The 25,401-nt window shown below is 37.4% G+C and overlaps 1 protein-coding gene across 1 annotated transcript in view; it reads left to right on the top strand.

Moving 5' to 3' along the window:
- stau2 (staufen double-stranded RNA binding protein 2) overlaps window positions 1-25,401 on the top strand; it is a 116,499-nt gene that overhangs the window by 10,945 nt on the left and 80,153 nt on the right. Inside the window, exons 6-7 of the mRNA XM_015395039.1 lie at window positions 14,963-15,122; window positions 24,680-24,787. Of these exons, the coding sequence (XP_015250525.1) occupies window positions 14,963-15,122; window positions 24,680-24,787 (268 nt within the window). The remainder of the gene's footprint in view (window positions 1-14,962; window positions 15,123-24,679; window positions 24,788-25,401) is intronic.

Below are 25,401 nucleotides of genomic sequence, written 5' to 3' on the forward strand. Positions count from 1 at the left end.
CCCGTCATACACTCTGCTGCGTTTACAGTGGTGCTTCATGTGCTCCTTAGGACAAATCATTTTTTTCCTAAATTATCTTTTTGAAGACATTTTTCTCTGTCTTAAAAGGATCTGGATCATATTCTAGCAATTTTGCAATATATGAACTAAGTCAAATCACATAATCATAATCTCCAATCAGTGATGAATGCTTTGCCAGTATTTGCATAGTCCTTACAAATTATATATCTGTTACCTTTTTTATTTGTGTTTATTTTACAAATGCCTTTTCTTTGCTGAAGCATGGTAGTGGTGTGAGGCCAGCCCCACGAGCTGTTGTCATTATTCAACAGAACCAGACAAGCACGACAACAATAAGATAAATGGATCGATTCAAGCATGAGCATCTTTGTAGATGTATTTTTATTTTTTTAGATTTAGTTACAGCGTATATAACTAGCAGAAAAGCAAAGCATATATGGTGAATTTCTCTGCTTTCCTTTACCGAGGCAAAGGCCAGGGTGGAGTGTGTGATCAGGAATTCTTTTTGGTCTTCATAAAAGGATGAATTGGGTCTAATAAGCACAGATCTAACTAATAAAAATAAGCTAAAAGCTACCTTATTTCCACTGACAGCTGTTCATATAGACTATGGCTCATCAATTCATTGTGTGTTTGTTTGTGTTGCCTCCTAGAGGGACAATCCGGTGAGGGCCTTTTTTTATGCAACATGTTGTCTAATATATTTTCCACATAACTGCGTGTTAGACTCCTTGGAAATTAGCATGGCGTACTGCAGTGCAGCATGCATAGGTTGCAGAGGGTACATGTTGACTTGATAAATGAATGAAAAGATGCATCTCATGACAGACTATCAGATGTCACATCAGACACAAAGTAAATCTGGTAACCTGCAGCTCTAATTGGACCAGCCTTTATCATTCAAAAGGCAGATCTGTGCATCAGTGCTTTCCTACCTTCAACATTTCCACTCAACTCTTTCTGCACAAACATTATGTCCTCTGAGGTCCTCTTAGCACAAACTGGCATCTTTATTCTTCTTTTTTATTGTTTCAACTCATCTCCCTCTCTCACCTACTGGGTTATTTTTTTTTTTTTTTTATTGCTTCTTGTTACTTTAGGCTTTAGATTTCTTAAGGACTTTATCAGGACACAACGTTCAGAGTGAACTCTTTGGTTCACTCTGAAATTCCTCAGATATGCTTTTTCTTTTCCATCCAATCATCACAGATGCCTCCAGATAAAAAGGAGCAGCCAAAGCCAAACAGACAGAGACTTCAAAGGAATAACTTTTTATTGCATGACCTTTTTTTTTTTTCTTTTTTTCATTTTACATCGGTGAACGTCTGTGTCGCTGGCAACATATACTTATTTTACTGTTAGAGAATATAAATCGTCATGGGTGACATACCGATAGAAAGGATGACATGTCCTAATTGTCTTAAAGCCGTGTTTTATTAAAGAAGGGTGGATGGGGTTATGGCTCCAACGTAAACAAATGCTCACTTGATTTGTGGTCAGCAGACTATGAGATGCAGAAATCAGCTCCCTGCTTTCATCTTGTGTCTTTTGAGTGAAGTTTCAAGATTTTGTATCCCTTTATGTCCTCCTTAGATTATCCTTTTTGATGTTTTTGATGAACATGAGCACTTCATGGAGTCCCGCCTTTCAGAGTCAGGGTTAACTTAATCACGAAAACGTTTTTTTTAATACTTAGAAAACTTTCTTTCATACTTGTACGCCAAATTAAAGCTGATCTATGGAATTAAAGATGATGTGAACGGTTTGATGGCTCCAAAATGTTAAGATATGTTGGTAAAAATAAGACCACTTTAAATTAGTTGTGAATTCAGAAGCACAGAAAATGGAAAAAAAAAAAAAAAGAAAATAAAAAAAAAAATTAGAAAAGATATCATGAAACCAATCCATGGTCTGAATAGATTTAATCCGTTCTGTAAAAAAAAAAAAAAATAAGAGACATTTATTATAAAAGTACTATTGCACTTATTAGCCTACATTTTTGATTGAATATATGTAACTAAAGCCTTTTGTTATGTCAAATTTGTTTTCTAGTAATTTCTAATTAGTCATCCATGAGCTTATTGGGGAGTGTTGACCTAGTGAATAGAGCAGTGCGCTTGTGCTCTGAGAAGGTTCAATCCTGTCCCCACAGACTGCACTCTGGGTCCCTGAGCAAGACCCTTAACCCCACACTGCTCCCCAGGTGTTGCACAATGGCAGCCCACTGCTCCCAAAGGCGATGGGTCAAATGAAGAGATGAATTTCTCCAGTGTGAGATTAATAAAGTTCAATTGTATTATTTATATTGCTTTCCGTATCCCTGAGATATAAATATCGCGTGAGCACTTATTTTTTCCCCACTCTTTTAACATCGAAAATGATGATCTTTCAATGGATTGTGGGCTGCATGAGCCATTGCCCTCTGCAACAGAGTTTGTTTACATCCCTGATTTGGATGCCGTACTGTGAGAGATACAGACTCGAAGTACATGAAAAATGGACCATGAGAAGGGGGAAAGCTGTACAGGGCCACATTAGATGCTGTTCTGATGGTTTGCTGTCTCAAAAAAACAAAAAAAAAAATCTAAGATCAGTGGAATTGATGAATACTGGCGTAATAACTGATCTGAGGATTAGTGACCTGCTGTCGTTCTCAGAAGCTGGATTTGCTTTTTATCTTGACAGTTGAGTTTTCACACATTGAAGAATTCAGAGATATTTAACTGCGGTTAAGGATCCAAAATCTGTCACTTAAATAGAAAACTTGTCATTTCAGGGGCTAGTCAACCTTACCTTTCCCTCACAGGGCTCCTCCTCTGCTCCAGTGACATATTTATTAAGAGATAATATTTAGCCCTGCATCCACTCTGCATTTACTTCTCAAATATTTACGGGCTTCTTCGTTAAGTTATTACGGTAATTAGCTGTGGAATACATGGTCTCCTTTGCTTCTGTTTTTTTTTTTTTTTTGATACGCTCAGCTGGTTATCCTACTTAGTCTGGTAGAGGCACAGTGTGAAACAACATAACAAGCTTTGATCCAAACTTACCAGTCTGAAAATGTCGAAAGCTCTTGTCTCTCTGCTTCTATTCTGCGTCTCTTTGTGAGTTCAGAGATCAGAGCCCCCAGATTTTTAAAACTAAAAATTCACAACAGACTGATTGTTTTTCCTGAGGCAAATTGTATGAAAGAGTGTGACAGTTAACACAGTAAGTTTTAAGCATATATTTAGCTAAAAAAAAAAAAAAAAAAAAAGCAGAATTATAATTAATCTTATCAAACTATGTTGTACTTCTTTTTGTTTGTTTGAGTCCTTACTTTTTTTTTTCTTGAAGTAACCTCTACTAAGGTGATGGTGTGGTTTTTCACTTAAAGAGGTATAGCTATATAGCTAAGGTATTTATTGAATAAGGAACCAAAGTAGCTGTGCTCAAATTTGGCTTTACGCAATACAGTTTGTTTTATTAAAACCTCAACAGGCCTATGGTAACTTTAGAGGAGCTACAGCTCATGTAGAAAACTCTTTACACAGCAGTTTACTTCCCAAATCAGCTTTAATGGAAGAGTGGTAAGAGCAAAGCTATCAATTAAAAATGGTGTAAAAAATTACCTTTTGCTGTTTTACACATACCGTGTAGAGAACTTAGAAAATGTAGAAGGTGATCTGATTAGAATTAAGCTGAACTGATTTGTTTTTTTCCTTGCATTGAAAACAGTACATTTGGCAGAAAACCAAGCACATGCAAAACATCCAATTAAACCAAGTTTTGGCCACTTCATGATGTAGGAAGTTGGATACAAATCTTAGGCATACTTTTCAGATAATCTGTTGTACCAAAAACATTTTGGAGCCATGTGTCCTTTTTTCCACTATACAGTCATGCAGACCTTTGTGTTAGTCTATTAAGAAATACCAATACAAAGCTGTGAATCTTATGGTTGTGATGCTGTAGGACTTAAAAAAAAGTGGCATGCATACTTTTAAACTTGGCCGATTCGTCATTTCTTGAAACGTCGTGCTCTTGGGTATAATCCTTTCGAAACTTGCTCTTTAGAAATATGCCGTATCTCCCACAGAGGCGTAACTTAAGAGCAATTCAGAGAAATGTAGCACAAGATTTAATTCTTTGTTGGATTGGAAATGACTGGTCTTTCCATCCCAATGAGCCTGAAAATGTAATAAAGTTAATGTGGACTGAAGTTTTTTTTGTTTTTTAAATCTGAGGCTGTTCCACCTTTTCCCTTTATTTTGCCTACACTCAGCAGTCGGCACCTAAAGAGCACCAGGGTTAAGAATCTGTTTTGCTTTGTCACTTGAATTGACTTGGGGAAAATTGCTGTGCACCGGCTGGCAATTCTGGTTCTTACACATGGGTATTGCTAAAAAGGTCTGGATTATCTACAAAATGCATTATTTAATTCAAATAGTAAAGGAACAAAGCACTAATATTACAGCATGTCTATTTATTGCCAGTAAAATTTTATTAATTTCCAGATATTTTCCTTTCCTCTTTTTATTTAGTATTTGTTATTTTACAGTAATACAGGAAGCATGCCAGGTTTAACAACCGCATTTTAAGCAGACCTGTCCAGGGTTTTTGCTTGTTATGTGTTAATGCATAAACCTTTATCTCCTGTGAGAAATGTGAACTGCAATTAGGAAAACTATCAATGATGAACACCCCCAATTGGACAGAAAGAAATGATTTATTCAACCTGCTAGATTTCGGAAATAGCATTGGTTGTCAGTAGAGGCTGTAATTGAAACAGCCACTTACACAGAAGGACTGTGACCCTGTGCCCTCTCAGAATGTTTGCTTTGTTTAATCAAATCAAGAAGTAGCAGCAGGTTAACACATTTGATAAGCCTATCCCTTAATTACTGAAATGTATATCTTATTGTTCTTACTCTGTTTCCAATAACAATGTGATCTGCTATGTTTTTGTATTAAATGTTTTGCTTTCAGACTTTTTTTTTTTTGTCTAACTCCCATTTTGATTGGAAAAAAATTGGAACAAAACAGATCTTAAACACGTCTCTGGCTTTCTGTGAATATTTATACATACATTCATTGTGTTGAAGAGTGATACTAAGCTCTAATGACCTTGGAAATCAGAGTGACATAATTTCCGTTGTGATGATATTCCAGTTTCCTGGTTGCAGACACTGATATTCCCTAATGTTCATATATGGCCACAATGACCACTGTTACAACAATAGCAATGGCAAAATCACTGCTCTATGTGGCATTTTGTAACATTGTGTCCTATAAACAATTGTAGCACAAAAACAACTGACCTACATAGCAGGCTTTTTTTTTTAGCTCCGAATATTTTATTTAGTGCACATCTTAGATCTGAAGGTTGGGTTGGATTAGGGTCAACAGAGTACTGGAAACATTCCTCAAGGAGTTTGGTCCGCTTTGGCATGATGGCTTCACTCAGATTATGCAAATCTCGCGTTCCACCACATCCCAAAGGTGCTCTATTGAATTGAAATCTGGTGATGTGGAGGCCTATTTGTACAAAAAACTCATTGTCACGTTCAAGAAATCAGTCTGAGATGTTTCGTACCTAATGACATGGCACGTTTTTTGGCTAGATATAGCCATCTGAAGATGGGTACACCCTGGTCACAAAGGGATGGACATGGTCAGCAACAATACTCAGGGAGCCTGTTGCATTGACACGATACCCAATCGGTATAAAGTGTGCCAAGAAAATACCCCGAGTACCATAACACCACCATCACCAGCATGAACCTTTGATACAAGGTAGGATGGCTCCATGGTCTCATGTTTTTGATGCCAAATTTTGGCAGACCAGGAGACTAACCAGACCAGGTAATAATAGCCATAAAGAGTGGTTATTTGAGTTACTGTTGCCTTTCTGTCAGCTCCAACCAGTCTGGCCACTTTCCTCTGACCTCTGCCACCACAAGCCATTTGCCCACAGAATTGCCACTGACTGGATATTTTACTAATTTTTACGATTTACAGACACAAGTGTGTTGATTTTAGAGGCCAAGATGTTAAGGTGTCCCGTTAAATTCTAAACACGGAAGCAAATTTTATTCATTCTACAGTTCTACAGAACTGGTTTTTGAAGAGAGATGCACAGTAGCCCAGTTTAAACCACTGCTGCCTTGCAAAAATAAGAGTTTCAAACTCAGCCCAGTGTCTTTCTGGTGGTCATGCATGCTTGACTGTATGGTTTATTGGTGTCTCTAAATTGCCTTTAGGTATAAGTCAGTGTGTGTGTGTGTGTGTGTGTGTGCGTTGCATGGTTTTATCTCTGTGATGCCTTGCAATGGACTGGTAACAGGGTGTACCCCCTTCTTTTACCAAAGACTGCTGTAGAGAAGCACCAGCCTCCTATATCTCTGATGTACAAGCTTGTAGAGGATGGATGGATGGATGGCTGGCTGGCTGGCTGGATGGATGGATTGATTTTGAATGACACATTTCAAACTCATTTTGTTCTGATACCAGTTTCAGGTGTTCTTTGAGTTGTGACATATCAATTTTAGTTTAATTAGATACAGAAAGTCCTATGAGGACTGAAACACATTGCAGGAAAACTACATATTATTTAAAATACATTTTAGTGAGTCCAGCTGAAAAAAAGTAATACATCTATCTTTGTATAACTAATACTTTCACGTTCGAAACCTTAATCTGCCTTTTGATAAACTCAAAGTACATCAAAGATCGTGGTAGGTAGTGGATTTGCAGAGTTAAAGTAGTGGCAGTTTCCAACTAAATCAGGTGCCAAGATTTGACCTGCCTATCACCCGTCAGAGCCAAAAAATTACTTGAAAGATTGGTGCACCTTTACTTTTTATTGTCATTTAAGTAAAGATATAGCATTGATCAGGTTTGAACGATAATATCTAGATTTGTTTGTTTATTTAGTTTAATTTTATTCTCCTAAATGATCTCAACATTTCGTCATGTTCTCTTGTGGTCTAGCTGTTTTAAAATACATACAGGATCCAAATGCAATCTCCTCCACTCCCCCATCAACACATTTGATGTTCTGAGCCATGTGTTTACTTGACTACGGCATGTATTTTCTACATGAGCGATCGCGTGAGGCTGAAGAAAAAGGGAGCCATCCATGATGGATAAAGGGAATGAAGTATGGAAGTTGGGAGGAAGAGAAAACAAGTAAAGTTCTGGCAGGAGATTGAAGGAAAGTGCAGCTGGTGGAGGAGTAAGGCTTTCCAAGTTTTTGTGTATATTATTTTTTTTCCTGCAGATCTCGGTGGCCCCTTACCTCCCCAACGCAGTCCCATCCCCTCTACAAAGCTTTATGTCCTAGTGTGCGGTATTCATTTTTTTTTATGTGCGTCCAGTAGATGTTTTGGTGGCCAAGCCTACAGATGCTGGGTCATAAAATGGCCTCTACATTTCCATACATGTGCTGCTGTTTGTCTGTGTGTGGTTCCCTCATTTCTTACTTTTTCAGTTGATTCACGTTTATATTATGTTTACAAAAACAACTCCCAGTTCATTGAAATCCAAGTCAATTACACATTACTCCAAATTTATATCACTGCTTTTTTAAAGAAATATTTTACCTATTTTAAATATGTAGGCGCTTGGTAACGAATACCTCTTTAAAGTAAATAATTGGCGTTGGTGACATTCTGCACGATTGTGGAAAAAGAAAATGTCAATTAAGGAATGTGCATGTCTGGTGAAAGTTGCCTTTAAGGCTGTGGCGTTCTGATTGATTAGATTCATGGGGCCCAGGATTTGCCAGGAAAACATTCCTCACAGTCTGACACCCACGACCACCAACCTGAAGTGTTGAGGCAATGCAGGTGGGCTCTGTTGTTTCACGGTGTGGATGCCAAATACAGATACAATTCACAGAAAGAGCAGAAATCTCAATTCAGGCAACAGAACAAAGAGGCTGCCATCTTTATATCTGATTCAGGTGTTGAGAAAACCTACCCTTTAAACTCTTTACAATGTGTGTTTGTAAGGAAGTGTTTTTAAACTGATGTTAATAACTAGTGGCATCAACTTGAATACCAACCTAGTTTTCTTAACTCAATAAAACGAAAGTCTGACTTTTTTTTTTCTTTTAACTTTTGCAAACCAAAGGCTAAACGATTTTGACAAAAATTAAAATTGCGTTTACTGTCAGCCAATGCTGCAATTCCGATTTTTATTTTGAATTTTCTTTGCACCAACCACAAGCATGAAGATGTTTCACATTTGGGGTTTTAGTTCCTTAAAAGTTTGCTTGACCAGAGTACGTCATTACAGGACTCTACTGCAACCTCTGTGTAAAAAGTAGGGCTGAACGATTTTGGAAAATAATCTAATTGCAATTTTTTTTCTTTATATTGCGATTTAATGCAATTTTTTCCCCCAGTTTAAATGATCGTGTCTTTTTTTAAACATATCCAAACAACAAATCAATCTGTTTCATCGCTGTGCAGATTAGGTGCTAAAAGACACGCTGTGTCCTAATTAATGATCGCGTTCTGCCTACGATATATTTCAACCAAAATTGCAATTTAATTTTGACTTTTCTCTACATAACCACAAGCAACAAAAATGGCCCCTAAATAAAGACAATTGTAAACAAGGACTATTTAAATCAAGAACTTTTAATGTTTTTATTAATCAGAATATTATTCAAGAGAACAGCTTTTAACTGATTTGGACATCAGTCCTTGTTGAACATGAAGTCCAAAGGGCAACTAACAAACCAGGCTATGTATTAAACTGATTAACTGGTACTTAGTGCTATGTATGAATATATAAACTCTAAAACAAGTAATAAAATTAGATTATCTCACATGCAACTGTCTTCCCTTCCATGTGGAGGCAAATCCACTTGAAACATTTTACTGAGACCTAAAGAACGCGTCTGATTCACTAATTGTTACATAGCCAAAAATTGCAGACGTCCGCGATTTGGAAATTGCATTTTTTTCAATCGCGATTATATTGAAAATGCGATGAATTGTTCAGCCCTAGTAAAAAGGTGCTTACTTCTATTTGCATGCATGGATCTTCATGCTAGCAAAAACGCACTCTTCTTTTCCATGTGGTGGCAAACCTACTTTAAGTGTATTACTGCCAACTAAAGGGTTGGAGTGAGAAATGTAATGTCTTACTCTCATTAAATTGCAATGTGACTAAAATTGAGTGCATCCGAGATTTGAAAAAAATGTTTTGTTAAAAAGGGATTATATTGCAAATGCAATTAATCGTCCAGCCCTTTTGCAAATGTAAAGTGTATTTTTGTTGCCGATCATTGAGTTAAAGTGCTGAAAGAGAATAGTTAGATTGTGAAAGGATCAAACTAAGTGTTAGATGACATTAACATTTACCAAACGAATACCAAATAGTACAAGATTTGAACTACAGCAATAGTGTGACATGAAGGTCAAAATGCATAAAAATGTAAAAGTTGCAAAAGCTGGTTTTTGTTTTAATTCATGCTGTTTTCATGTGATAATCTCAACACATAAGTTATACAAAAAAATGTGTATAGGAATTTATTCTTGATACTCTAAAAAAAAAAAAAACTAATGTATGTGTAATATATCATACTTGTTTTGCTTAAAGAGCTGTAAATATGCTTTGAACTTCTTTCTACAGAATAAAATATCTATTCATGTGATTAAAAACTAATTTTAAGAGCAACGAAACAGTGAAAGGAAAGTCCGGTATAAGGTTTTGTTTTAGTTTGCTTATTTTATCAGCATTGCACATCTGTATTCAAAATCCCATCCATTTTCTTACACGCTTATCCCAAGTGGGGTCGCAAGAGTTGCTGGTGCCTATCTCCAGCAGTCAATGGGCGAGAGGCGGGGTGCACCTGGACAGGTCGCCAGTCCATCGCAGGGCAACACAGAGACTAACAACCATTCACGCACACAGGAGAATTTTTGTTAGAGAAGCCAATTAACCTAACCATGTTTTTGGACTGTGGGAGGAAGCCAGAGGACCCGGAGAGAACCCACGCATGCTCAGGGAGAACATGCAAACTTCATGCAGAAAGACCCCGGGCTGGGAATCGAACCCGGAACCTTCTTGCTGCAAGGCTTTTCTGCCTTACCAAAGTTGCTTACATTTTCTCTTTTTAGTTCATATAAAACACATTTATTTTCTAAGAAGAAGCTGTTAAATCTTAACAATAAACACCTCTTTCTCCTGCTGTATAACTTGTTAAAGGAGTAATGGGTAAATACGTCACACTAAAGTTAGCTTCTTTTCTCTCTGTTGTGATTCGACTTGTTGATATATCAGTTCATATGTTTTTGTCAAAATTTTTTTAATCCTGTTTAAGTTAAACTTTGATTTATACATTTTTTTTGTTTAATAAACAAAAGAAGTATTTGAAAATTGTCAAAGTTGGCTATTGTTAAAACATTATCCTAACGTTAGCTGTGGTTGTTCTCGCATAATTGTGATGTACTCAACTGTATGACTCCATTCAGACAGAGGAACCTATAGGGACCAACATGGTCTTTTTTTCCCACTTTTATTGTAAACAATAGTAAAAATATTGCACAAATAATTATGTTTAAAAAAAAAAGATTTTACTATATGTTGAATTTAAATTTTCCATTTCACTGCACAACCTAATTTCTTTCCCTTTGTGTACTTTGCAGCAATTTGTTTTTTGCTTTTCTGTCATAAACCCATGAAGACACTCGTGGAAAGTGATGCTGTACATAGTTGCGGTTTTGAACATCAGAAACCCTATTCCTCTTTGTGTCATCTCATTATTATTTTTTTTTTTTTGAAATTATGTCGGAAAAATTCTGTGCAATGATGCCACTTTCTAATTGCCAATCTTCCAATTGTATACGTCTAATATTCTTAACAACCTCATTGGAAACTAATTTGTGGTCTCATTTATAATTGTGAATTTTGCTACTGGCCAGTGTAAACATTACTATATCAAATCCTCAACCTATGCAGTTGGCTCGTCTATTCCAGTCGACCAATGTTGGCCTACGATGAGTGGAAAATAAAAGCTTACCTACAAGAGTTTTGTCAAAGAAGCTAGTGTATGTGGTCAAGTCATCGACAACATGCAGTCAGTCAAAATGCTGGGAGAATTGCTTTGTCTTTTGACAGAATTGTATCTAAATACTACCAAATACCACAAAAAATTAAAACTGCCAAGAATAACAAATTACAACTAAGTAGTTTGGTTTGAGAAGAGCTGTAACATTTAATAATGGATGATTCATCTTTACTCTTTTCTGCACAGTCATTTTGAGGGGAAGGCTGTTTTCTTTTTCATGCCACTGAAGTAAATGTTTTCCAGCTGAAATGTCATTCATAGCAGTGATTGCAATAACAAACCTTGTATTTCCCAGTAGGACTGTGTGTGGGCCTTAAAGGCAGCGTGATCTTTGAATGTTTCTGTTTCTTTGTGTGTTCACACATGGCCCTTTGAATGATTAAAATGAAATGGTAACCTTCGCTACCAGGCCTTACATGAAAGGCAAGCTTTCTGGAAGACTCACATCTAAATGCTAATGATTTATCATTTGATTGAGTTCTGGTATCGGTTCTTCTGTTCTTTGACTCACATAAAACAGATGCTGTTCTCTTGTCTATATTATCATTTTTCCTTTTGCTTAGAGCTCAGCATGTGTCCTGATCTAATTTCATCCGCGTTGTAAGAACTCTAACAAAAATAATGATGATCTTGCAGACTTGGTCACTAATGAGGATTTTTCCTGTGTTTTCTACGTGATTTTGATGTGTGCATGTGTGCTGGCCTGCACTCTTGGCTTACTTGCTTGTGTGTAAGCCACTACTTTCCCACGTTGTGGAGTCGGATCTCCCACAGACCTCACTCTCTCTCTCCCTCTCATTCTTTTCTTTCCCTTTTCTCCTTCGTGTCCTTCTCCATCTTTCTGTTCTCTTCCCCTCTGCACCTGTACTCACGCCGCAGCCCCAGCTGCTCCCATCTCGGCTCAGAGCAGTTGGCCTTAACTAGTGTTGCACTTGGCATGTCCTCTGAGAACCTGGGGCCACGCTTGACGTGCAAGGCTTAGGCAGGCCCCCACCCAGGGAAGACTCCTGTGGCCATGAGTTAAGAGCAGGCGCGTGAGAGGAGGGCTGTGGCCTAGAGAAGGACCTTCTGGATTTCTGGAGTATTTTTCAGATATTTTATTTTTTTTTGTTGTAGCTGGTTGAATAGGTCTTAAATGGAAAAAAAAAAGAACTGTAGACGATTAAGGATTGCTACATATCATGTGAAAATTATTCTTGAGGTGAGAAGAATAAGATTTGTTTTATTTTGATTTCCTCAAAATAAACTCAGGTCACGAACTCCTAGAAAGTCCCATCTAGTGTAGTTTATGTCTCTATTAACCAGCTTTCATAATAATAATAATAATAATACTAATCATCTTTATTATTGATTTGTCCTCTACATTTAACCCCCCTCTCCCTCTCTTTTGAAAGAGTGGGCAGTTACTGCACATTGCCAGGGGAGCTTTCTTGGACTAAGGGAGTGGCAGTCTGTGTGATTTGAACCAAGTAATTTAGAGCCTTTCCATATTGCAAACACTTGTCATCTATCATTAGGCCAACAGTCTCTTTAAATATTCATAATATAGACCCATAAAATAGATAAACAGCCTTTATTTGGCAAGTAATTGTTCAGTATGTTTGGCATTTTAATAAACGTCCGATACTCTGGTAAACAAATCAAAACTAAAATCTGTCAATAATTAATAGAGATGCACCGACTCACTTTTTTTTCCAATTCGATATCAATACCTGGGCTTAGCGTATCACTGAAATCGCTACCAATTCAACTGTTGAATGAATGAACCATGTATCTTACCTTGTGAGAGAAGGCTTTAGCCTTGACAAAAACCTTGCCATAAAAGTTAACGAATTAAAACAGTTATAAATGTAATTTAATTATTTTTTAATCAATAAGCAGCAGCAAGAGAGAAATAACAGTTCCATCTAAAGTGCACTGAATTGAATGTCCTTTATCCGATCCAGCTAATTAGTCAATATCGGAGCCGGTACCAGATCCAGGTATTGAATCGGTGCATCGCTAATAGTAAGCCAAATAAAACACAGGGTGCTGGCAGGAACTTGGTATAACCCCAGCTGTCCCCACCATGGTTTGGAAATCTCCCTGTGAGGAATACAATAAGAACCAGCGCTGAAGTAGGAATTATTCCTATTTACTGCTTGTTTAGCCCCTCTCAGGGTTAGTATCACTATAAACAAGTGGCAAATGTGATGATAGATATCTATTATGATCATTCCTTTTTTAAATTGATAAAAGTATTACCTTGTATTGAGAGTTGAATTTGGTAACTTGACAGCAGAACCCAATCTATTTATGTGTAAGATTTTGTTTCAAATTAAGTAAAACTCAAGATAGAGTAGCGTTAACCCTCACTAGGTCCATCTGATGCTCCATCATTGAGTTGAAAGTGTTGCATTTATCGGGGTCCTGCACACCTGGCTTCTGATACATTACCTAAGGTGACATGAAGCTTTGTTTTTTGAGTAGAAGCTGCTACTAATTATGACACCAAATTGACTGACTGGTTTAAAGTGGCCTGCTCAAGTCACAGATGAAAATTGTAATTTTCCAAAACATTGTTTTGTTTTATTGGTGCCTGCAAATCTTGCAAGCATCTCTCTGCCTTGCAAGGCGAACATGTGGGTTTATATTAAACGCCTTACCAGAACCTACAGTATCAAATGATAATTACATTTTCATTCAGTTACAATGTCTGTTTTATTTGACCTTGCACTGTGAAATCCACTGGAGAAATCTGACCTCAAGATCCATCTGGTCCCAATGCATTTTATTAGTCAGTTTGTTTTAGCTCGATAAGCAATCAAGTGGATAAATAAAAGCCTTCTATAAGGGAGGGATTTTCATTGCTGTGTTGATGATGGTTCAGAAGGGTTGCCAGTTAGGATCGGATGGATAGCAGCTATAAATCTCAGTTATTAAAAAAGATTTATGTCCTTCTTTAAAAGTGTTTTTGTACATATCAAGAAGGGATTTTTGTGGTATGATTATCCTAAGCTAATGTCTCTTTATCTAATGAGAAGCATGTGCGTAATTTGTCATGAAAAAGGCCGCACAGATTTCTAGCGTTATCATTTAATGCAATTTTTGGATATTTTAAAACCAAGCAGGATAATACAGTGGAGGCTGTTCCACAAAATGATACAAAGGACAGCTGTTTATGTTCACACTTGTTTGGGGGGAAATATTCTCTATCTTAAGATGTTCCTTCTGTGTATAGAAGACCACTGCCAAACATGAAAATACACAAAACAGTCTGGGAACTAGACGCTGATCGTGACATATTTACATAAATCCCAGCTTATGTCGACCACATACGGAGTGTCTGTATTTGCTTGTGAATATAAGTGTATCTTTGTAGTGATTAAAGCAGACAGGGCAAAGGGATATTAAAATCTTTGGTTTCCTCACTTATTAGTTTTCCCACTATTTTTCTTTCCTTTTCCCCACTTGGGCAGACATTCTCAGCTCTTCTCCTACTGACCCGGCGGGGAGGGGTATCTCGCACACAGACCTTTAAATCTGCCTGGTGACAGTTCAGCCCCACTTTGTCAAGGCCCAGTGAAAGAGCAGATAATCTATGTTCGGGGCAAGAAGAAAGACTACAGGATATATGTCCCTGTGCTTTGTTTTGCATCCATGAGCTGAGATTCAATAGCAGGACATTACTCAGATAGCTGGCCAACAGACCATTGTGTAGTAATTGACCCTGATGAAGTTGTGGGCCTTTAAATTGGAAATGGTGTAAACTCGCTGAATTGATAGCTATGTTGTTCTTTTTCCCCCTGTTTTGCGTCGCACACATACATCGTATTAAATTTAAGGTTAAAAAACATAAGTTTAGACCTAATTTTATCTGTTTTCTGTGTATTTTAGGTACCATTATCCTGTTCCCAAGATCTTCTATGTGCAGCTCTCTGTGGGGAGTCGTGAGTTCATTGGGGATGGACGCACTCGCCAAGCAGCAAGACACAGCGCTGCCATGAAAGCCCTACAAGCACTGCGCAATGAACCCATCCCTGAACGGCCACCACAGGTAAACACAATCTCCTGTCGAAGTAATTTTTATTATGCTTAGAAATCCAGCTGCTACTACTCTATATATCACATCCTCCAAAATTGGAAAGATTTTAGAAGAATTGCAAACAAACCCAGACATTGCAGTGCAAATGCTCTTCAGTGAATCGGTGAAAAAGTCCATGCTAATTCCAGAGATTGTAGAGATTGACAGCACAAATAGGAAACTATGTGACTGTATGTATGTATTGGAACGATTAATTATTATTTACTGTGATTATGTATTAGAAGGGTCAAATTTGAAGTTTGCTATAAGAAAACACAGGACCACTATTACAAGATGAAAATTATATAAAACGGTTCATCTTTTCAGAACAATAAGTCTTAGAATGCATAATAAATGCAATAGTTTTCAGATTTGGCATGTTGGATTATTTTAAACCAACTCATTGTTATCGTTTCAAACCTAAGTCTTTGTTTCATTGAAGGAAAACAGTCATTCAAAAATGAATGCCTGTTACCTGATTGTTCTTTAGATAACTTGAATTTCATCTTAAATTGCATCTATGGTTCTTAAACTGGGCTTTATCACAAAAACTGCGGTTGTTTGACGTTTGTGTGCAAATTAAAAGGCACCAATGTTCACAGAGTCTAGTTAAAAGGTTCTGCATTTTGTCAAGGTTACACTTTCTAATTATCTTTTAGACAAGAACCAGAATCATATCAGGGGGCTTTCCGATCTGACGCATTGTGTCAACTTTAAATGGACCAGAGGAGGTTTCCCCCTTCTTGGTCCAGACCTTTTTATGCAGGTGTTGATCCAGCGAACTCTGGTCAAGACCAAACATCTGGGCCGCAACACACTTTTGGAGAACAGACTATGGTGCAGTTCACTTGAAGTCTGGCCTAAATACAGACTAGCCTCAGTCTGACGTCAATACAGAAAGCATAAGTTGCTCTGGACTTGGTAAGCCAGGGTAGTAGTGAACATAAGTCCGAATTTAGAGGCTACATCCTTCCTGGGATCCGGTCTACATAGACTGGGTCCTCCAAAAGCCAAACAGACTCAGGCCAGAAAAGAAAAGCAGTGAAGTTGTACAAGTCTCGCCTTCTTCAACTACTCCCACCCCCAACTCAGCATAACCTCTGTCACCTAGCAACCAGGAATGAGTGAGGCAATCTGTGAACCCAATGGAGCCCAAATCCGATTGGACTTTGCCAACATTATTATCCTGCCTAATGGACTTTATTATCCTGCTTATACCATAGTCACTTACAACCATGGCACAAGACATCAGTTATATGAATTTATCCTGATTTGCAGCAGTTTAATTTCTGATTTCAAATATTAGCTGAAAAGAAAATAAAAAAAAACAGTTGCATAAGCCAAACATCAACATTACCATTAAATGTAAATTAATTATAAATGTTATAATAAATATGAAAGGTAGACCGAGCAGTAGATTTAACATGAATTAGCGGAAAGAATTCCGTCAGATGACAGCTGCTGAAGCGAGTGGGCTGTGAGCATAGCACGCATTGAGAAGCACTTAAATTAAGTGAAATGTTGATATGTTGAGCAGATGTTTAAGATTATCAAAGCTACATTCTCACCTAAAACATCTTAAATGCTTTCAGTGTCAAATAAATAGTTATTCCTGCTATTCCCCATTGCTCCCTGAGCTTGACCAATGGGTTTCAACCTGTAATGAATCATTGAAAGTGGTGAATCCTTCAAATCTTGAAGGAAAAAAACCACACATTTGCTTGCTGCAGAAATCTTTGAAGGATTTGTGAACTGGGACATGCATTTTCCCCAGCTGTGACATCACTGGTGTACAAATACAGCCTTCCATAATGCAACCCCTGATTTAGGACAAACCTATAGTATCAAAGTCATACCTATTCTCCTGTCTGTTGCTTAGCAACGCTGCTGCCAGCATGTGGTGGGTTTCTCTTGTGTTATAGGACGCTTTCCCTCACACTGACCCAAAATTAGTAATAAAACATCCAAAAAAAATCTACATTTAATGAGCTGCTCCACACAGTCGATGATACTGGTAAAAAAAAAATGTAAAGCAGAGGTGCTGCATATAGAAATTGTGTTGTAATTTTCCTCTGTTTCCAAGTCCATCCTCATTAAAGTGCCTTGACATGAGTTGTTAATTGGGGCTAAATAAAAAACTGAATTGTATTGTCCTTGGTGGGACCAACCAACTTCACATTTGTGCTTAGGGTTATGTTGATATAGTCCACTTGCAAAAAGTGGAGTATAACTCATAGTTGAATACAAACCAAACCTTATGAAAAACATAAAGTTGGTTTTTGGTGCGGCCCAAACAAGAGGATCAGTGGACCTTTCCGGTGTGAATACACCCTGCATGTTTGTCCAAATCTAAAAAAAAAAAAAACAGTCAAGTGGTCCCATGCTTTTTCTACCGCATCCTCTAATTCAGGGGTGTCAAACTGGTTCAGAAAAACCCGTGTGGCTGCAGGTTTTCTTTCAAAACAAGCAATAGCAAACCAGATCATTTAATCAAGTCATCATGTTAAGACTGGACTCACTTGATGAGATGACTGGAGTCTGGTGTGCTATAGCTTGGTTGGAAAGAAGACCTGCAGCCACACGGCCCTTTCTGGAGCCAGTTTGACATCCATGCTCTAATACATTGGTTATTTATCAATCTTACAAGAGGAAAAAAAATCTAATCTATAGATTTTACACCTGTGTAGGTCCGTTAAAACCAGCCTTGTCTTTTTATTTCCCAGGCCAAGGAGGTTGTGTTTTTATCTGTGTTGTTTTGTCTGTTTTTAAAATAAAAAGATGCCGAATGTCAGCAAAAAAAAAATATTGATTTTTTTTGTGATGATCCAGATCATGTTTGAGAGGGATATTTGGTGGAACAAGCAGTTCCCCACTAAACCAGAGGGTGGCAGCACTGACTATTTAGATCCAAGGCCTCTTACTCAGAAGAAAAAAAAACACAAGAAAAGGGAACGCTGTTGGTTTGTTACGAGGACCAATTGAAAACTTATAAGCGAATTTTAATGACATATTTTTACCACTACATTTTTTTTCTCCTGCCAATATACAATCCGTTAAATTTCGGTGACGATCCAGATCATTTGTGAGTTTTAGCTGCTGTATAGGTGTAAGTCATAATATGGGACAAAATGTGCTGCTTGGTGGAGGTCTGCACTCTGAGTGCCTTTCTATTTTGCTTTGTATTAAAAGCTCCACTTTTTTTCCCTTATAATTGCTATCACCTTAGAAGTGTTTTATAGCCTGAAACTTTGCTTAAGCCAAAAGGTTCTGTGCTCTTGGTTCATTTATCTTCTATCTTAAAAAGCCACAAAGATGTATTTTTCATGTGTTCTTGTTCAGTTGCTAAGATTAGTGCGTATCCACCCTTAATCAGATTGAAGCCAAATCCACCTCAGCTCTGATTACTCTAATGTGTCACATAAACCTTGCAGTCTACTTTGCACCTGGCAGGGTTGCATTTGCTATTCCCCTGTTCTTTCTGCCCCCCACCCACTTTCTTACCAATGTCACTGTAGCTCTCCAAAGTTACTTATAGCCATAGTTGTTAACTGTTGTTAGCATCTCCCACCGGAAATCAAATTACCCCCTATCCCTGTTGCCTGGCATCGTTGATGGTTATTTAAAACGCTTTGGCTCTTCTCACTTGCTCTCCTCGCTGTCTTGTGGCGTCGACCATCATAAACGAGCTCTTTGTTTGCTCCTCCTGAGTCTTGATTTACAAATTGAGCGTCATTGTGTCTACAGTATAAGCATGTCGTTCTGTCTCGGCTCAGGAGTGTGTGTGTTTTCCAGCTTGTGTCGGTGTGTTTAGGATGCCCTGAAGGCTAAAAGTTTGTCTCGCTTGTATCTTGTTTGTTTGCTTTTTATTGAAAAGGTCCTATGATTTTCTCAGAAAAAATCTTTAGAACGTATCTTTGTTTCTAACAAAGAGGTCTCACATATGAGTTTTACTGTAAACCCTTTTGCAGAGTAATGTTATTGCTAAGACATTTACACATTTTGTCACAAAAAAACACACACTCACTTTGATGTATGGAATTCTTTTTTTTTTTAAAGAAAAAGAAAAGTAGGATGTCAGATTTTGTATAGTCCTCAAACTTTGAAACCAATAAAATGTAGTACACCAGTTGCTTTTCAATGTCTCTTTGAATAGAACATACACAGATTAAACATAGTAATGGCAGCATAGTGATGTGGAGATACCCTTTGTCAGCAAGGACAGAGAACCTTTTGGTTGGATGATCAGAGGATTAAGAGCAGTTTAAAAAAGTATTTATGCTCTTAAAAATCCTAATGATTTATTTTTAAACTTTTGACTTTAATTTCCTAATTAGCATCATGCTATTTAAGTAGTCTTTTTAAATTGTAAATGTATAAACCACATCTGTTGCTCCAATTTCACTCACCACACCAGTCCTGATTGCAGCTTGTCCTGTAGAATTAAAAATTCCCTCTAAAAAAAACATGTCTGACAAAATGAAGTAGGTGAAAATATTTTGTTTTTTGGTATAGAGAAATTCAAGGATGGATAAGAAACAAAGCTATTGACATCCCTTAGTTGTGGGAGGCATACATATTAGTTATTAAGGCTTTAAAACTTTAACCAACAACAGTATGAGTTGTTCCCAACAAAAGGACAAAACATGGAACCACAGGGAACCTTAGCAGAATAGACCAGCCTGCCAACTGTACACCGACTGCTCCCCCAGAAAGGCACAGAAAAGACCAGGACAATATCTGCATCATTACCTGCCTTACATACCTTAGGTTAAGTCCTTGTTCATAATTCTGCAATAGAAAAGAGACCAAAACTGGGTAAAAACTGCTTCAATTGGAAAGTTTTATGTCAAAAAACACGGTTGACTCAAAAGGACCACATTTGCCTCAAAATATCTTTCTGGTTCCCAAGATTAGTGGAAATATATTCTGTGGACTAACTAAAACTTTCAGATAAGGTGTTTCCAGTTAGTCTAGTTTACAATAAACATAGTTAATCCTAGAAAAACTGATAATGTTTCGGATTATGCTCAAGAACAGCTAGCTTATGCAGAAGGACAAGTATCTAAAGAATGACAGCAAGTCCAAATCCGAACGACTCAAAAGCAAAAGATAGAGTTATGTGTTAACTCTTGAGATGATGTACCTGAGACAGGTGTTTTATGCTTAAAAACCTTTTAATATTCCAAAAATTCATCCATATCAAGTTAAAAGACTCATTGCTAGGTATGATCAATGCATTATGGCGGATGATGAGGCCGAAAGTGGAACCATGGCTGTTTCTCAATTCACAAGAACGCGAGTAAAGACTTGTGTCATCGCCAAGTATGTTCTTGAGAAGAACACAGGAAAGTATGGACTCGGGGAGAACGGGAGCATGCAGCATAAATCTGGGTCAATTGGAACCGAACCGTTATCGTGATATCACCACAAGCTCAGCTCGTCCAGAGCTGCATTTTACCTTCTGTTATTAATAGTCTCTAGATAACAATATATTTTTTTTATTCCAATCTGTGTCGAGAAGTCTACGTTCAAATAATCAACTATTACTGACAGTTCCTTGGACTCGACTTAAGAGGAAAGGAGATCGGGCCTTCTCTGTTGTTGCTTCAATTCTGTGGAACAATTAACCTCTTCACATTAAATCTGCCCAAAGCCTGGATCATTTTAAATCGCTTCTTAAAACTTATTTTTATTCTTCAGCTTTTAATTGAAGCAGTGTTTTACATTCTGTTTTGTTAATTGGTGGTGTTTTCTTTCCTGTAAAGCACTTTGGTGCAGTTTTAGATGTTTTTAAAGTGCTATGTAAATAAATTTAACATTGACTTTACTTGGGGAATAATAAGAAACACAGTGAGATAAACACAAATCAAATTAACATTTTGCCAAATAAAAAATAAAATAAAAATAAAAATCACCATCAGAGCCAGCGGGACTTCACACATGGCTATGCCGAGAGAGGGCTGCTGCAAACAGGCTATGATTAGCCCTGGATGAGGTTAGCCTCGGAGGTCAACATCTGAACTTTTTTTAAATTATGCACTAAAACAGTAAATGGACCATATAGTGAAGCTTAAAGGTATAATGTTATCGCCTTAAATAATCTTAAAACGTACTTTCATAGAACAACAGCAACAGAAAAGAGAACTTTTAACTTAATGCTCTGAGCTCTGTGAGCTCTCCATTGAAAGCTGCAGGTGCTGCAGTGCATGCTGGGACAGCTGTCAATCTCAAGAACAGACAAGTCTGCTCTGATGCATGCTCTTTATAGAGGAAGGGCCGAGAACAACGTCCTGGGACTTCGTCCGTTCTCGGTCTTGTATTTTTGTCAATTGGAACAGTTCGAGGATTGAGGCTGATGACGTTTTTCGAGTACACAAGCACATGAGAACGTACAAGTACACATATTGGGAAATTACCTATAAGTTTAGAGAAAAATAACATTTCAAGTTTGTACTAGGGACCAAACATTGAAAACCATGTTTCTATTATTTTTCTTACGCTTAAAATCCATGAACTTCCTCTGTAGCTTTTCTAGAGATTGTTGTTTTAGCCACTGGGAGCCTCTGACTCCTACCCTTTGGTCTAGAATCCATTTCCCCCTTTGAAATTGAAGTTAATAAGTTTTTTCTTTTCTTCTCTTTCCCTCCCATCACTTTTCATTTTAATTAGCTCCTTCAGGATACTGTTTTGCTGCTCTGCATGCGTTTCTGTTCTTGCTAGAAGGACTCTCTGACCCTAACATCAATAAGCAGAAGCAGTGCTGGAGTCCAGTCCAGGCTCCTATCTGTCTCCGTCTCAGTGATGTTTCTAATCTGCTCGCACATTCTGCCTTGCACTTGTTTTTACTCTCCCCTTCAGACACTTTTCTTCTAGCTACTTGTTAAGGCCACCTTGAGAATGGATTCTCTATTCATCACACATATCAAGGTCGGTAGCGTCAGGGGAAAATGCAACCTTGAAGTGTATAAAAGCTATTTAAAAAGTAAAAATAGAAGTAACTTTGACTATTAGATAAACTCCCAAAGATAAAAAGGTTTTACTACATTTTAACTACAATACATTAAGAAACATTAGAGCTTTATGTTAATATGTATTTTACTGTTAATTATTAGTGTTTAAGGGATCCGCAGGAAAGCATTACTTGTAGTTATTACATATACCTGGCTAAATTACCCGTTTCAGTGCCTGATTTCATTTTTTTTACAGTTCAAAAAGAAACAGAAACTACTATGGTGGCTTTGTATGACAAATGATGATCTAAGCCTCCTAAACTGCCCCAAACGTTTCCAGACTACTGTATGTGTCATAGCAAATGCAGGTAAATCTCCCCTGAATGGAGTTCTGACTCTGCACAGTGTCAGCTTCCTGTGAAATCCAAGAAATCTCATCTGAAAGTATTCATCCAGGTCCACATCACATCACACAAAGAAGCAGAAGAAACAACAGAACCCCGAGGGAAAAGACTGCAGCCAGTCAGACTTAATGAGACAAAGAGGTGGACATGAAAAGATAAAGATCGAGACATAACGCCACATTCCGGAGGGCTACGGGCAGCAGAAAGCCCCCTTTTGTAGGATATGAGCTCACCAGAGTAAGCTTGGTTTCATTATCAGTTATCAGCTGAAGTTACTGTAACCTGCTGCCATGCTTCACAATTCCTAAGGAAGCTCCCTTATTTATCTAGTAAATGTTTAAACCGGTTAATGTTACTGCTCATGCAGAAGAAATCTGATTTTAGTCATCACACAAAGTCACACAAATGTGGACCTTAAAAAAAAGTGTATAAAACTAACAGAATAAGTGACAGACTTAAGAAAATAAACAAATAAAATACTGAACTGTACTCTGTTTTTACAATATAAATACTGTACACTTGGAGAATAAATAATCAATATTAGGGCTGGGTAAAAAAAAATCGATTTAATCGATTTTGGATCGATTCCTTTAAATTTTTGCAAAATTGATGTCTAGGAAATGAGATCGATTCGTTTTATAGTGACGCACGTGGCGTTCACATTCAAATGAGCAGGAAAGATGCACAAAAGATGACTTCAAGCCAGACGGCTGCAAATATAGCCAATAGGTTGACTGAAGACATTAACAAATGGGGGCTGACCAGCAAACACCCTGTAGTTTTTACAGACAACGCTGCACATGTGGTTTGTACAGTGGAGATTATGCAGCTCATACTTGTCTGCTGTGTCCCCGCTGTCAAGTCTGCTTGCTCGAGTGAGGCTTCACTTTTTCACTTTTCACAAACAAGTTTGCACTTTTGAGACCGTTTTGTTCACATCTCAAGTTTAAACTGTCCGATTTACAAGTTTGCACTTTGTGTTTTAATATGACAGGAAAAAAATAAAATACATGAGTATTTTTAAACACAGTTGAACCACTTTCATTATTGTAAAACAGATCGAATAGAAATTAATCGATTTAGAACTGTATGAATCAAAATCGAATCGATTCAGGACTTTTATTAAAATACCCAGCCCTAATCAATATACAGCTGTGGACATCGTACAGTGTGATGTACAAAAAATGTCAGCAGCATGTTATATAAGTGACCAAGACAGAAACGGTGCAAAAATCTGTTTGAATGTAGCAACTTAGTGAGGTTGTTGGGAACAGTGATGGTTATAGTCACACAGCTGCTGGGAGGAAGGATCTGTGATAACGCTCACTGGTGCATTTAGGGTGCAGCCGTCTGTCACTGAAGGAGCTCTCCAGTTCTGCAACAGCTTCATGCATGGGGTGGTAGACATTATCAAACAACAATGTTAATTTAGTTAGGATCCTTTTGTTTTCCACTTTCTGCACTGAGTCCAGAGGGCATCCAATCACAGAGCTGGCCTTCCTGATCAGCTTATCCGGTCGCTTTCTCTCAGTTATAGATAAGCCACAGCTATAGAACAGACAGCTCCATAAAAGATGGCTGAGACCATCAGATCAAGATAGAACATCCCAGAAGATATTATTGCTGATCCAGGTAACATACCTTAAAAGTAGAAATTCAAAAGTTTTTGGAAAAGGAGAACAAGGAAACATTTACTTTTGATCGTTGGTTTTAAAAAGGTTCTCAGGTGCTGCACAAAACGAACTTCTGTCTTGACTTTCCAGCCACATATCAAAGAAGTCTAGTATACACAAGACTCATATTGTAAATATTTCAAAGAAATGAACTTAAATATAAAAAATCCTTGTCTCAACAAAAAAATGTATGTATGATGTAAATGAAAGACAATCCAACTGTGAAGGATAAATAATCCAATCCAAATCAGGAGCACTACATTTTGAGCTAAAAAGGAAACTGCATGTTCAATAAGTGGGGATGTTAAGGTTGATCTACAAAGATATTCTGCATATAGGTTAAGATGTGCAAATATTTTTGATCCTACATAATTATCCGAATATAAATGCTGTCTTTTGTAAATTAGGTTTAAAAATCTAAACAATTGGCCAGTTGTTAGAGGGACAATTTTTCTGTGGATTAAAATCAAGGTGTGTTTTTTTTTTTTGTCTTTTATTTTCAGGATCCAGAGGAAAAAGTGGAGACCCAGGAAGGAACTGATGCCAGCAAATCAGAGATCAGCCTCGTCTATGAAATCGCTCTCAAGAGAAATTTGTCTGTTAACTTTGAGGTAAAAGCAGAAATGCAGTCATCAAGCAATCCTTTTTAGTCCATACCTTTATATTGCTATACAATATCAATAACGGTATTCCTCTTAAATGCTGGTCTCTCTTGGTTTATTAACAACAACAAAAAACAAGAAAGAAAAGAATGAATGTGGGTAAAGGGATTTTTTTTTTTCCCCCATAAAATTTACAAAGTTTCCCTCTTGCCAAATCTAATTATTTCTGTTATATGAAGTCATAGAGATGGTGCTGTAGGTCGTTTCTGTTTTCCCTGTTTTTATCCCATGGGCAACTAGAGGCAGTTGCTTGTTTTTGGTGGGATTGAATCACTACTAGATGAGCGACCTTAAAACAAGATTCAGTTTGTTCAAGGGCTTTTTGTTTTTTAACCAATGAACTCATTGGGTTTCCATAGCTCAGCCTGATTTCAGTTCATCATTATTAGGGTAGATGACTGAAATACAACACTGATCTCTTTTTATTCACTGAATTGCTGATAGACCAAAAAAACTGAAGTCACCTGCCGCCATCTTCGTACTCCCCACTCTTGCGGAGTCATGCCGTATAAATGCATGTAATACATAACATACATTACATAATTACTTAACAATGTAATCTC

This window comes from Cyprinodon variegatus, unplaced genomic scaffold, assembly GCF_000732505.1.
Source record: "Cyprinodon variegatus isolate N-32 unplaced genomic scaffold, C_variegatus-1.0 Scaffold721, whole genome shotgun sequence".
NCBI classification, from domain to species: domain Eukaryota; kingdom Metazoa; phylum Chordata; class Actinopteri; order Cyprinodontiformes; family Cyprinodontidae; genus Cyprinodon; species Cyprinodon variegatus.